Source organism: Phaseolus vulgaris, chromosome 2 (assembly GCF_051622355.1).
Source record: "Phaseolus vulgaris cultivar YP4 chromosome 2, ASM5162235v1, whole genome shotgun sequence".
Taxonomy (NCBI): Eukaryota; Viridiplantae; Streptophyta; class Magnoliopsida; order Fabales; family Fabaceae; genus Phaseolus; species Phaseolus vulgaris.
In genome coordinates, this window is record NC_143499.1 from 3288314 (window position 1) to 3302949 (window position 14636).

Below are 14636 nucleotides of genomic sequence, written 5' to 3' on the forward strand. Positions count from 1 at the left end.
TAAAATCCCATTATAAAAGAAAGCTTAGGGTTCTCTTCCTTCTCTCATTCAGCGCCTCCTCTTCTCTGCCTTATCTTCAACAACTTTTCTGCCATACCTCTTCTCTGTAAATTCAGATCTATTATTTCCTTTTCCTCTGAAGCTTCTTTCGTGACTGGATCTGAATGGATCTGATCGAGATCTACACGCCCGTGGTGGTTTTGGCCTGGTACGGTCACCCTTACGTCGGGATTTTGCTGCGATTAGGTTCGGTCTTATGTTATTAGCGTCTTGATTTTGTTATTTTCAATTTATATTGTCGGCCTTTCATAGATCCGATGCCTGGAGGCTTAGATCTACGTATAGAGGTGTGCGCATCGTGTCCATCTTCCTTGCTTCGTAGAAAGTTCTTTGGTCTTTGTATATGCCAAGCCTCTTGAGGTGTTTTTTGCAGGTGTGTGAGAGAATCCACGGGAAGAAAGCTGATCCAACTATAGAACGATGGATCCGTCAGTTGATGCTCTTTTGACCGTTGTGGATGGATGTTTGTGTCGGATAATTTGGATTATTCCAGAAGCGGTGTTGCTTTCTAGGGCTCCATGTGTTGCTGATCTCAGATGTAAAATTTTGTATGATGTGAAGCTTTGAGGTGGAAAATATGTGGATGTAGGAGATATCGGGATGAATGACCTTTAAACGCTGAGTCGTTTAGGGTCGAGAATCCTGAGTGATCTTGTCATCCGACCTTTGCCATGTCAGGTGCGCTTGCTTGGCAGGTCAAATAATTGTTAATAAAAAAAAGTTTTGTTGGTTTTGGGAGAGATGGCACGGGAGTTGCCCGGGGTCTCTCCCTCGTGTGGTGTGTGCTCTGCTCTCTTTCGTTATGCCTTTTATTATTACCTTTCTGTCGCTCCACTCCGTTATACATCTCTGCACCAGAGGGATTCAACAGAGGATTCGCTCCAACTATAAGGTATTATCCATTAATTTACGCTCGAAAGGGTTTAGGTGTTTCATTTCACATAATTGAAGATAAAACAACAACCTCATATTTGTTTTTTAAAATAACAGAATCGATTTGCAGCAGAACTAAGAATTTGTCTCATTTTCCGATTAATTTGATTTAATATTTGATTTAAGAAGTTGGTAATGTGAAGAATATCAATCTGAACTTTTTGGTAATCTTATAGGCAGAAGAAGCTAGGTGGAGTTCATCAGTAGTTTCATTCTTTAAAGGTAAAATCGGGAACTGGTTTTTAGTGGTATTTTAATTATGAATTACTTATTCAGTTAGTCATTAAGCTAGTTTTTTATGAAACAATACGATAATACTCAGAAACTACTATTATCGATCCATGGCATAATAATCAAATTCCTCCTTTTTACATGTGTCTTGTCTAATAATATTTTGCCTGAATAAAATATCGAATCAATACTTTTTACATGTGGCAAAATAATTAGTTTTATTCTTTATTGAAATATCGTTCCATGGCAACCAATAAGTTTTCTTGCTTAATTAAAATAGCGATCCATGGTATAATAATCTGTTATCGTTGTGTTTATGTTTATCATATTTTGTATTTCACTTGAGGTTGATACATCCGGTGACGTCTCCTTATAAAGATTGATCACTGTATTGCCGGTTTTGTACCATATACTTGTAAATTTGATTACCTGTAATTAGTTCAGCTACGGCAGGCAACGTTTGTAATGCAGAAATAGGTTATTTTTCAAAAGCGTATAATGTCAGGATTGCAGCATTGTTATGCTTTGCCAATGGGATCTTATGTCGACATTGAAGTATCAACAATTATTAGAAGATGGGCTTCTGCCGGGGCCGGGCATTACACATGAGAGAAGAAGGCCTCTGTGATGAAGTATCGTGTGGATTGTGGAGGACTCTGATTTAGGCTTCTATTTCTAAGGTGAAGAAAATTTCGGCTCTATACACGCAAAGTATATTTTTCTTCCAAGTTAATTCAGTTTGCATTTGTTTAAATTGAGTAACGATGTTTTTACTGAATCCCCTCATTCATTTACCTTAAATTCAATGTCATTATCAGATGTTCATTTATAGTCAGTTATGGTTGGATCAGTTTGTTATATATATTTGGTAATTCATGTTTTGAGCATAAGGAACTGCTCAGAATTTCAAGTTTACGAAAGTTATTTGAATACGAATAATTGTACGGGTTTTCTGTTGATAATATTGTTCATTAGTATGTATTCATAATGTTCTCTTTGTAGATAAAAGTTATTCTGATGTTGCGTTGCACTTGGTTTGTTATTATGTGATAGTGGTTGTATTTTGAGCTTATATGCCTTTAACCTCGAAGATCAAAGTCAGCAATGGCCATTGAACTTTTAGTTTCTGCCTCTCATCTTTATTAACTATTTAGTTTATGTCAAAATAGTTTATCAAAATTTTTGTACTCTTTTTTTCTGGGGAACTATTGTTATTTATGCAGGTTTTATTTTGAATCCTATTATTTTTATTATTTTATAGCTTGTTATGTAGTGGGATGAATTTTTGTCCCAGTTACGATCGTAGCATTATTATTTTTTTTCTTTATAATATATTATTATCATGATTTAGTAGTAGAAACAAATATGTCGACCTCTATAAAGGATATAAAGGATATCGACCTGTTAATAAATCATATTTAATACATTTAAAGAACTGGAACAATGAAATGATAAACTACATTTGCTGCTTAAAGGCAAGCAGTCACACCCTTAGATTTGCATATGGTTAAAGTAGTTTTTATTATTTTAATTAATAATGCAGTTTTAAGGAAATGTAAAGGATAAAATTAGTATGAAAAGTGGAGAAATTTCTTTGAAATATGTATTAAAAAGGTAGAATTTTTTCAGTAGATAAGTGTGGAATTTTTTTTGAAATATGTATTAAAAAGGTAGAATTTTCTCACTAGATAAGATGCTTTTTATAATCCGTGAAAGCATTTGAGTAAACCTGTTTCAAGGCATTCTGAAAATAATGAAAATTATTTTTGGTTGTTGTGCATGTTGTTCTTCATCGTAAATATGGTGTTTTTTTTATCACTAGTATAGTTAGTTTATTGAATGATAGATCTGTAAGCTCAAAACGGAAGAGCGATCAGAGCATATCAGTTATGTTCTGGTAGGATGGTGGTTCGAATCCACCCTGATCTGCATATTCTGTATTGAATTTATAAAAGTAATTTACACAATATTTATAAAAGTACTATACACTAGTGATTTTAAATAAAAGAAAACAAAAATAAATCTATAATAAGAACGTAGAAGGCGTATTAATTTCGCTCTTCAATACGACAATATTATTTTCTTTGTTTAATTTTTTTTATTGAATTTTAGTTATGTCTAACCTATAATGTTAAAATTTAAAAACAAAGTGTAATTTTAGTTATATATTTGAAGAATATTTGTTTCGAGAATCTCAATACTCGTTTTATTGTATAAATATTTTTTTGTATAAAATAATTTTCCATTTTGAAGAGAGTTAATTAATTTTAGAATCATCTTTTTTTTTTAAATTATCTAAAAATTTATTTTAATTAGAATCTATCATCACAAGACCTTTTACATTTAATGAAACAATTTAATCTATGATCTATCTTGTACACATTTTTTAACAGAAAATAATGTATTTAAATGTGTTTACAATAATATTTTTATTTTTATTTTTATAGAAATGTAAACTTTATTAAAAAAAATGAGTATTGTGTATTTAAAATTAATTTTAAATTTGGGTATTTTTGTGATATTTATTACAGAAATTCAATTTCTCTTGGAAAAGTCAATTTCGAAACTATGCTTTTCTGTCTGGTGATTCGTATCTCTTCTATAATCACTTATTCTCTTATGGGATTTAGGTTTCATTGCATCTATTTATCTCCCATGGATAGACCAAGAAATTCACTAGAGGGATACACGATTCAAGACTCTTATATTCATAAATACTGATATCGAGATACCACAAAGACACATGTAATTTTTATAATTTTTAAAATGTAACATACGATAAGATAAATTTATATATTATATTATTATAAATTATATAAATGAACAATAAAAACAAAAATTTATGTGAATAAAAGTCAAATATTTATGTATTTAAATATAAATGAACAAAAAAACAAAAATTTATGTGAATAAAAGTCAAATATTTATGTATTTAAAATTTAAAACATGAAAATTGAATATAATTCATTTAATCTCTATTGAAAATAATATTTTAGTTGAAATTTATTTAAAGATAAATTAAAAACTTTAAAAATTTCACATTATATAAGAATATTATTATAAGAGATTAAATAAAAACATTTTTATCAACACATAATCTAAATAGTCTTCATTATATATAAGATTTTTCTTTTATTTTTATAATTATAATAAAAATTTATCGTGTTTAAAAAATCACCTCATTTATCCTTTTTTTTAAATTTGTATTGAAACTGTGATAAAATTGTCATTGATCCAAAAAATGTCTTTTGAATTGTACACTTCATCTATATTGTTGTATGAGTATATTATGCATGTGCAATACATGTCAAACACATAAACTCACTAATTAAGAGTCGTGTCTGAACTTCATAAGTGTACCTACCCGTTATAAAATCAAGAATGCCTACAACTCGAATTGACTATCAATATTCTATAATCTAACACTAATTACCATAAATATCAATTATGAGTTGAATGACTAATTCAATGAGTTATAATTGTTGAACAACTACTTATGAATCATAATGATTATCATATTGTCACCATCCCATACACTTATACACTTATTCTGACGCACATATTATCATCTTTTATGCTATGAGTGACTTAAACATGAATAGTAATTTTCAGGTGGACCTACTCCTCTATTTACAAACCAACCAAAAATTTACCTAATGAGAGAATTCAAGATCCTCATTACATCATTCTTCAAATACATTTTAGGTAAAAACAGTAGTTTATATGTAATTTTTTGATTGTTTTTAAATGATCTCCTTTTGTATATTGCATTGTTTCTATTGATTTCGTTATAAATTAGCAAAGGTGGTAATTGTTCATTTAAGATGTTAATGTAAGTGATACAATTTGTTGGAAGAGGGTATCGAGCTCAATCCTCGCTATGTGCAGTGCTAGTTTTATTTCATAAAAGGATTTATTACATAAAAAAATTATGACAATAATAATTCATACACTAATAGCATCTACAATGTGTAATTATTTAAGTGATCTTTTATCTGATTTTTTTGGCTTTTACACAAAATTATAGTGCTAAAGTTATGAAAGTGATTGCTTAATTTAAATTCAATGTATTATAATCCATTCTATATATCAATAATTAAAGGATTTTTCTTTTAATTTGTCAAGTTCAATTTTTCTTTAAAATAATAGTGTTGTTTAGCATCAATAGACTTTCATAAGTAACTTTGTCAAAGATAAATTAAAAATGAAGACAAAGGGATATAAAGACTAAAGTGAGAGAGATCATGGTTTTTTTTGAAGAAAATATTGTCAGTTAGGTCTTTAAATTGATAGGGTATTTTTACACTAATTTATAAAATGAAGAAAAAAAAAATCAAAAGTATGATTAAAAAAAAAACTAAAGTGATTATTTGACATATTTTTGTATGATTAGTGTAATATTTTAGTAGCATATATTTTACATATTTGACATATTTTAGTACGATTAAAAAAAAGTCTTTTAAAATTATTTGACATAGTAGCAAATATTAATATAATAAACCACCTTAAAAGACTAAGGTGGTTACTTACAATTTTTTTAATCTTTTACACTTAAAATCATAAAAAAACTATGTAAAGTTATTTTTAAGTGTTCTCACTTTTTTTTATATTATTAATTAATAAGTCCAAATTTGTACCAATTTTTCACAATTTTTTTTAAAAAATAAATCATATCATTAGCAAGTTTTTTACTTGCATGTTTAAAATTCAAAACATACTATTTGTAGAGCAAGGGGACTATCTAACGAATTTAATATCATGTTAAAAAATCAGGTTTATAATTTATTACATTTTAAGATTTGGAGTAAGTTTATTTTTGGTCTTCAAATTTAAAACTAATTTTTTAGTATTTGTAATTTTAGAAATACTTATTTTAGTTCTTATATTTCAAATATAAAATTTGTTATATAACTAATAATTATGAATAACTTAGACGATATCCTGTCTTGATTTTATATTCAGATTATTAAATATTTATTTTGATACATTTAGATATAAAATATTTAGACAGAAAGATGAAAAATATTATTTTAAATTATACGAATTAAAAATATCAATTTTAAATACGAAAGACAAAATCAATCTTAAGTCCAATTGAGAAATTAAATCATGATTAAGTTAAATATATATTAAATATTTTAAAGGCGGTGTTAAGAGTCTAGATTACCCACTTTAGAATTTTCCGATTGGTAATCTTGTTTATCAGATGACAGAGTAATTTAAGAAACTGATCAAAACAACTAAAATCTTGGATGATTAGACTAATTTATTTCCCACAAAACATAACAGATATTTCTTCACCAATTTCTTTACTATAATCATTGAATTATGAATCCCGATAATAATGTTTACATCTACAGGACAGACATAGAAAAGCAAAGATGAATCCCAAAAGTAAATACCAAACATATTAAGAATTGGACAATCATAACTCAAATCTATAAACAAAACTCTATAAAAGTCTGTGTGAGATAATTGATCCGGTCCGACAGTGGGTGACTTGATAAGTTCAATAAACACTTGTTAGGATAGACTCAAAATAATTTCGATACCATATTAAGAAGTGGACTTTAAGCCTAACTCAATCCTATAAAACTGACTTACGAGATTGAGGTTTGCATCCACTTATATAATAAGATATTCTCATCTCTAATCGATGTAGCATCTCCAACAAAACAACATAGAAAAGAGACGATTACATATCCCTGAAACAAAGAAACCAGAAACAAAACACAGAAACCAGAAACAAATTAAACACTTCACCATCCCTGAATTGGCCAGCGTCTATCTGGATCGGGAAGCCAAGAAGAGCGTTTCTTCTCCTTCTTCACCACCCTCTCTGCTATCTTATTAGGCTCTTCGTGGGGAGATGAAATTCTTGCAAAGGAGAAAACTTTACCAAGAAGCCCTTCACCCCTTTTGTTTTTCTTGTACTTTTCACTGAAATCGTATTCACCACTTAGCCTCATCGATTGTGAGAGTCTCTCGTAGCCACATTCAGATGAAAGCAGTATGCGGTGAGACTTTGACAACCTCAAACTTCTGCTGAACTCCATCAACCTCAAATCTGGTTTCTTATTTTATTTCTGGTTCCAAAATTGGTTGAGTTCGTGGAATTATGGGACTTGGCAAATGGTGGAATGATGTCTTCATTTTATTTGGTCGGAGATTCCTTCATGTGCACAGGAAAAGGAGAGTCAAATTTGGATGGATATTATTCAATTGCTGCGTCCCAATCCCAACCATGCGATTGATCGATGTGACTTTAGTGTTTGCAAAACATTAAATATTTTTTCTATATAGTAATATCGCTTTGATACATGCAGTGTTTTTGCTTAGAATTGTTGGCTTTGACTTTTTGACTTTTCTTCCCGTAGTGGAATTCAATCCGCAAAATTAAAATTTGTGTTGCCGAGTTGGCGAAAGCAAAAGCAATAAAAGGAGAAGGAAATGTTGGGCTGGATCATGGAGGTTGAGACTTAAGTCTTGCCTTCAGACCTTGGTTGGAAGAATTCAGAAAAATTATCTATATTTTTTTTTATCTTAAAAGTGTAATTATAATCTAAAAAATAGTTGCTTAATGATTGAATTTTTTAATTTTATTCATTTTCTTTTGTTTGGTAAGTTCGCCACCAGTGATATTCCACTTCAAATTTGACAATGTTCCAATTACCAAAGCAACCTCAATTCCTTGGGTTTGACTTAAGTTTTAGTATCTCATTATTGGTGAATCGCAATGAAACCACTCAACACCCTTATCCGTAAATCATGGATGAGGCTTACCTGTAATACAGCAACCTCACTCCACGAAAAATAAAAACCATTTTTCTGTAGCAGACCAAACCGCATTGACCATCTATGCGAATCTTATGTGAAATAGGAAATCATAGGTTGTGGTACCAGAATGTTTACAAGACAAACACCACTTCGAGAAGCATTGGCATTAAATACCAACAGACAGCAAAACAACACGCCTGACTCAATTAAAAATAATTAAACATCATGCCACATATCAGCAAATATAATTATCATTTGTCTCAAAATGATGCTTACTTTCCACCATAACAAATTAAACGTCATGGCATGAACTATGAGTGTAAGGACCGGGTCAACCCATAAAAAGACTGATTAAGCACATCTGCAGTGAAAGGTACAAGGGTATGACATGATGATGCCTAACTTGATTTACATACATTATCACATGCTAAATCCAATTTGAAAACGTTGGGAATCAAAGAGATAAAGCTTCTCGAAAGGTAAGCACCGTCCAACTAATTTCCATATACATGGACTACTTTTTAGAAAATCATAAGCGGTAAATGCCCTGTACAATAGTTACTAATGTATTAGGTCTCCTAGCTCACAGTTCATTGGAGTAGAGGCACTCATCCACAAGCTGGCGGAGGTTGGGATTCTCCAAGGCAGCAGCAACTCTTTCTTTATCATTTAACTGCTTGTTGACTGCATGAGGAAGATTTCAAGAATTATTATGTTGTAGGAAGGAAGGAATCCAAAGGAAACTGTTGTTTCTCAGTAAGGTACAGGGGTAAAGTAAAAGTGTCATGAAGATGACGGGCATAGTAGTTTTGGAGATAATAGAATCACAAACAAAAATTAGTGTTGTTTGAGATGGTGTCTCTCACTATGTTAAATGCTGCTGAAAACAGAAGGTTAAAAAGTTGAAGAAAGGAGAGAGGAAAAGGCTTAATGTAAATGGATCATCTCATTTACAGGACTAGTCATGTTGAAATTCCCTCTTAATAGAGATATTAAATAGACCCTCCTATCTAATAAACTTCAAATACCCCTCCCCCCCATATTTAATGTCTATCAAATCTACAAGATATGAACATGACCAAATCATTTCAAATTTTGGTACAGGAAAAGTCTGAGATGTTGTTATGTTAGCAAATGTTTAAACCTCACCTGATTCTTCGTCAGCATGAGATCCAGGAGAAACCTTGATGTCCACCTGCAAAGTGAAAGTAATGGATGGGATAATTATCAGAGAGGAGATAATCTGAGCAGAATGAAAATAATTTTTCAGCATTAAGAAACATGAAAAGAAAGAAAGCCTGAAGGAGCAGGGGGAACTAACACACCACAACCATAAAACTTAGAAGTTAGCACAAGACAGGGAGATGATAGACCTGTTTTAGAGAGAATAACAAACAAGGGACAGAACAAAGCAAGAGGTCACTGTTGACTGTAAACAGGTTTGCCGGAAAATGGCGCAGAGGTCTCGGGCAGTGTTTTAGATCTCAAATAGTGGCATGTAGCAGCCAGCCTCAAAAGTGCTACACAGGATAGCATGATAGTAGCTATTATAAACTTTCTGTGTAATTTATATAATATATACTATATATATAAATTCTCTAAAATGATAAAAAAATTTCTCAAAATTCAAGTCATTAAGAGAGACTGGTTGAATAAATATCTCTATAAATATCTACGAGTTTCCAAGATAGGAAGCATCCATCATCGTCTTCTAAATCAAGCTCTTCTTCTTTATCATTTTTACAATTATTACAGCTGCAAATTTCAATTTTTTGAAATATAAATCCCAAAATTAGCCCCCACCCCTCCAAAAAAAATTCTTAACTTCTCTGTTCATAAAGCTCTTTTTGGAATCTACACATGGCACCACTATCTTATCTGATATGCCTGCCACAGCTCTCTATGCTTCAGTGCACTATTTAAAACCCTGGTCTCAGGAATGAACAGAAACTATGGAGAGCAGAGATTGGGGATAACAAACTATCACAGCTGGCCATGCTAGATGATGCTGGAAAAGTGTGAATATTCCTCATAAAGAACAGTAGGTGCTAATTCATAACAGAGTGCACTGCACAGAAGTGAGTGAGAAAGTAAAGTCCAGTTCTGAATAAAAGAGGGGGTAAAATCCCAAATCAACATCCCTAAACAATGCACATGGTTAAAATAGGTTTTTTGCAGGTCATTCTTATGGAGCCTTCCTGCTCCAGTCATATTTTCTGCATTTCTGCCCACTATTGCAGCCGCTACTTTAAACTCAAATACTATTCAGTATATCCAACCCCATTTAATAAGCTAGAATCCAATTCACTCGATGAATATCTTCATTACTTTATACGTGGGGCACAAGCATTCCATCCCCAAGATTCATAACCACTCTGATTCCTGTCTAGTCAAATTCTTGTCAATATGCATAATGGAAATGGAGACTGGTCGCATAATTTATATACAAAGGAAAAGACAAGAAAAAATACCTTCTTTATATTTTGATGGACTGAATATCTTAAATTCGCAATTGAAAGAAAAAAAAAAAGTACAACACTTTATCCAGGAAATCTGCATAGGTAAAATATTGAATCCGATTCAGACGCGAAGGATTCTCACAATTAAGAATCAATAACGCTGAATGAAGTTCAGATGGTCAATACCTCAATGAGTATTTTATGTCTAATTTATCAAGATAAATTGACAAACAAAGTGATTGGTTCAAATCAAATCTCAGATACATATTTTAAGGATTAAATATGCGTCCTCCGATCTTCATCCAGTGGTTTGCTTGATTGAATGCATTTCAAAAATTGGCACACTGCCTGCATGGCTCAAATCCTTGGGCACATAATTAAAAAGTTCGATTTAGAAAATACGAGTTATCCATCTTCATCCAACAGTTTCGATTGATTGCCTGAATGCATTAGCATTAAATCCCAGGTGACAGGAAGTTTAAGCCAACAAAAACCTATTCGCACTATCTATTTTCCAGTTTCTTCTCTCGTTTTCTCACACTTTACACGCTATCAATTCCCAGCAAAACTAAAAAAAAAAAGAAAAAAAAAAAGGAGTAGGACATGCAATCCACAAACAAGACACCTCACAACACAACAGTATAGGTCAATAATTGAGAAAAGCAAAAGCATGCAGGAGCGAAAAGGAATAGTAGGGAACAAACTTTGTAATGAGGAGGAAAATAGTGCTTCAGTTTCACTCTCAGACAGAGACCAATAACCGTGGCCATGCTACAGTGCTGAACGGTCGGCGTAAAAGTTATCCTAAGCAACAACAATTGAAAAGTGAACAAACCAATCCTGAAAAGAGAAGAGGAGAATTTCGAAACTCACAGAATTCGGCCCAATTTGTCATCGACGGTGATTGATTCTTCGGAGAGAACACTGAGCTGTTCCAAGGAATAAGGATGCTCGGGATCCCGAATATCCCTCACGAAATTTGTCAAAGCGAAGTCAAGGATCCCAAGAGTTAAGCATCAAGTTGAAGGCATGGCAAAAAACAGTGAAGTTAAAATTGGAAATGAAAAGCGCAGAAAACAGAAAGAGGATATCATAAATATCGAGAGGATCAACGGCGTGAGGATCTTCGGAACGAGCGATTCGCTCCTTCTTGGCGTGAACCACAGGGTTTGCATTGATCAGACCCAACGTCATCCTCTGTCACTCTCACTCCCACGCGCAAACCATTTCTTCCTTTCTTTACTTTTGCTTTTAAACCAGCATGAGAGTGACACTGACACGGCATACACAAGATATCTAAAATCTTATATAAATCTATATATTATATAATTATAAATTATATAAATTAACAATAAAGATTTTGATGTGAACAAGTATGTTTTAGATTATTTTTTGGAGAAAAAAGATGTTTTTCATGACTGGTTTACAGAGATTTATTTTTTATTTTTATAATCATAATAACAATTTATACAAGTTTAAATTTTTAGAAAATTAATGTATTTTTCTTTTTTAAAATTGTGTTAAAATTGTTAGTAATTTTTTGAATTAGACATTTCACGGATATGTGTCATACATGTGTCATACGAGTGTCGGTGTCCAATACGAGTATCTCACACCGACACACCATTTTAGAAAGTGTCTGAGTTTTATAGTCACCCACCTCCTATTCTTCCTCTTTTTTTATGTATTAAATATCTCAAAAATAAAAAATCTAAAAATATACTAATATTTTTATTTATTAAATAAATATTTAGGTTTTTTGTGTTTTATTTCTTTTTATATTTATCCATACAACTCATTGTTTTTTCTCTTCATTATTATTTTGTTTGACATTTGTTCCAGATTCTCAAAGTTATTGAGTACTAAAATATTTAAACTTAATATTTGGCCACATCAAATTTATTTATTTTCAATAATACTCATTTTTGTTTATTTATCCGTGTCATCGTTTTTGTTGTTTTCTTATTCAACCTCTGAATCCTTTTCGTATTCCACAACAGAAAAAAAAATGTTGTTTTATTTCCTTTAGTTGCATCAACTCTCTATAGACTAATGTTCTAACCTATTTTTAACCCATAAACAAATAAAATTTATATATACATATATATTAGTCCCTATTATTTTAGATGATAAAAACTAAAGTATATTAAAAATAAAGAATTAAAAGAGTACGCGTAGAAATTAAAATTAAATTTTTTATAATTGTATAAACTAAATAAATAATTATATCTAAAATTACTGCATGTGTGAGGAAAATAAAAGCAAATAAATGAAATAAAAGAGAATAAGAAAAAAATCCTTTTTTATTTCTTATTTGATACTAAAGACAAAGACGAAGAATGCTTTTTGAAACCCTTAAAGTAGGGAAGATAATATTTTTTTAAATTGTTAAAGATTTAAATAACAATTTAACATAAGTTAATGAACAATTTTATCTCAATAAAAGAAGTATACTGAAAAATAATTTTATGTTTGCAAGCAATTTGTAAGATGTTCTGCATGAGGGCATTTTGCAAGTTTGTAAAAACGAGAAGGGAAGTTTCGTGTTTGAGTTATATATACCAAAATGGTTCACATATTTTCATCAAGGTCCCGTAGCTCAGTTGGTTAGAGCGTTGGTCTTATGAGCCGAAGGTCGCGGGTTCGAGCCCCGCCGGGACCAACATCAAAAGTTGTAATTTTTTAAAATTGAATAGTCATATATGACTTTACTAGAGATTTGGTGGAGCTAAGTAAGTAGAACAAGTTATGGGGGTTGGAACATGGGGAAGCTAGATGCTTCACACACAAGTATGTCACATTCGATGAGACTTGAATGACTATGATATGTAAAAACCTAAAGAAAAACATGGAGAAAGCTTTGGTTAAGGTGAAGTCTCCTAGTTTTAAATTGAATCACCTAAAGAGGTTTAGGGTTTGGAGGCATCACACGATGAAGATCAACCTTCTACTTATCATTTGGGGAGTTCAGAACATGTAAACTTAAATTCCACCTAATAATTTACCTGTGATAAAAAAGGAACACGATTAAATCAACATAATAGTTTGAGCATGTTGATCTCATTTACTTTGTCTTTAATGCAATTGGAGAGGTAAAAGGTTCCAAACCTAAAACTTCTAAGAGGCATAAAAAAGTGTAGGAAGTCAACAGTCATAGTGTGTCATGGGAATAGGAGCTTGAATATTTAAAGAAGAATAACACATGAATGCTTGTGGGTTTAGCTAAATCAAAATGTGGTTATATGCAAATATGAATTTAAGAATAAGAAGAAATATTCTGTAAGGGAAAAGAAAGATTCAATGTGAGACTAGTGACAAGGTTTTACACAGGTGGATGAAGTATATTATAAGAAATTGTTCAAATTGTGGTAAAACATTATCCTATAAGAATCTTGATTGTAGTTGTTAAACAGTACAATCAAGTGTTAAAACAATTGAATGTTAAAACAACATTCTGACATGGAAATTTATAAGAGACCATTTACATGCAAACACATATGGGGTTCGTTGAAGTTCAAAAAAACGTGTGCTTCATGTAGAAATCACTTTGAAACAAAGTCCACAACAATGAAATATGCTTGATTATTTCTTAAGAAAGACAAGGTTTCAAAGGTGTAGTTATGATAATTATGTTTACATCTTGATAAAAATAATAAGGGAGTGTGTTGTGTTTTTCTCTTGTATATGGTGATCATTGTAACTAGTTAGTAGAACAAATATGAGAAAAAAGGATTCAAAGAAATATTAAGCTTAGAAATTTGAGATGAGGGTATGTTGTGTCTCTAAAGGATCAAATGAGGGTATGTTGTGTTTACCTCAACAAGATTATTTAAGAAAAATTGTTGAAAAGTTTAAGATGCATAAGTTTAGTTTATAAGCACACTTCTAGGTCATTTATGTCATTAGATAATACTCTAGATTACTCAAGCTCCTAATTCCAAAGAAGATAAGAAAGAGAAAAATAATATTTCATATGCTAATGGAGTAGGGAGCATTATGTACGAGATGATTTATTGTAAACCAATTCTAATACGAGTGTGATTGATATTTGTTAAATAATAGTGAGTAAAACACATTCATCTTTCCCCTCTACCATCTTTATATTTTTTACCATCCCATTATCTACCATTTTCTTATTTGTTACCCCCACACATGTGTAGGAGGAAGTTTATTACT

General features: G+C 31.1%; 1 protein-coding gene, 1 long non-coding RNA gene and 1 other non-coding gene across 3 annotated transcripts; 2 read left to right on the plus strand and 1 right to left on the minus strand.

The window, feature by feature from the left end:
• Nucleotides 1-46: 46 nt before the first annotated feature.
• Nucleotides 47-3005, plus strand: LOC137810228 (uncharacterized). The gene is made up of 4 exons (XR_011080858.2): nt 47-246; nt 434-952; nt 1170-2838; nt 2895-3005. It is a non-coding gene; the product is annotated as an uncharacterized LOC137810228 (long non-coding RNA).
• Nucleotides 3006-8207: 5202 nt separating this feature from the next.
• Nucleotides 8208-11717, minus strand: LOC137810220 (MIP18 family protein (DUF59)). Its single transcript, XM_068611379.2, has 5 exons — nt 11550-11717; nt 11334-11437; nt 11165-11264; nt 9151-9196; nt 8208-8685 (listed from the first exon to the last, which is right to left on the minus strand). Exons 1-5 carry the CDS (start codon nt 11652-11654, stop codon nt 8585-8587), a joined length of 456 nt encoding a protein of 151 aa, XP_068467480.1. The 5' UTR covers nt 11655-11717; the 3' UTR covers nt 8208-8584.
• A 1331-nt stretch (nt 11718-13048) lies between these two features.
• Nucleotides 13049-13122, plus strand: TRNAI-UAU (transfer RNA isoleucine (anticodon UAU)). The gene has a single exon. It is a non-coding gene; the product is annotated as a tRNA-Ile (tRNA).
• Nucleotides 13123-14636: the final 1514 nt, after the last annotated feature.

Coding starts and splice junctions, on each gene's coding strand:
- LOC137810220 (XM_068611379.2), bottom strand. CDS start 11,654: ATGACGTTGGGTCTGATCAATGCAAACCCTGTGGTTCACGCCAAGAAG. Junction 11,265..11,333: donor GACAAATTGGGCCGAATTCT/GTGAGTTTCGAA, acceptor GTTGTTGCTTAG/GATAACTTTTACGCCGACCG. Junction 9,197..11,164: donor ATTTTCCTCCTCATTACAAA/GTTTGTTCCCTA, acceptor TTCACTTTGCAG/GTGGACATCAAGGTTTCTCC.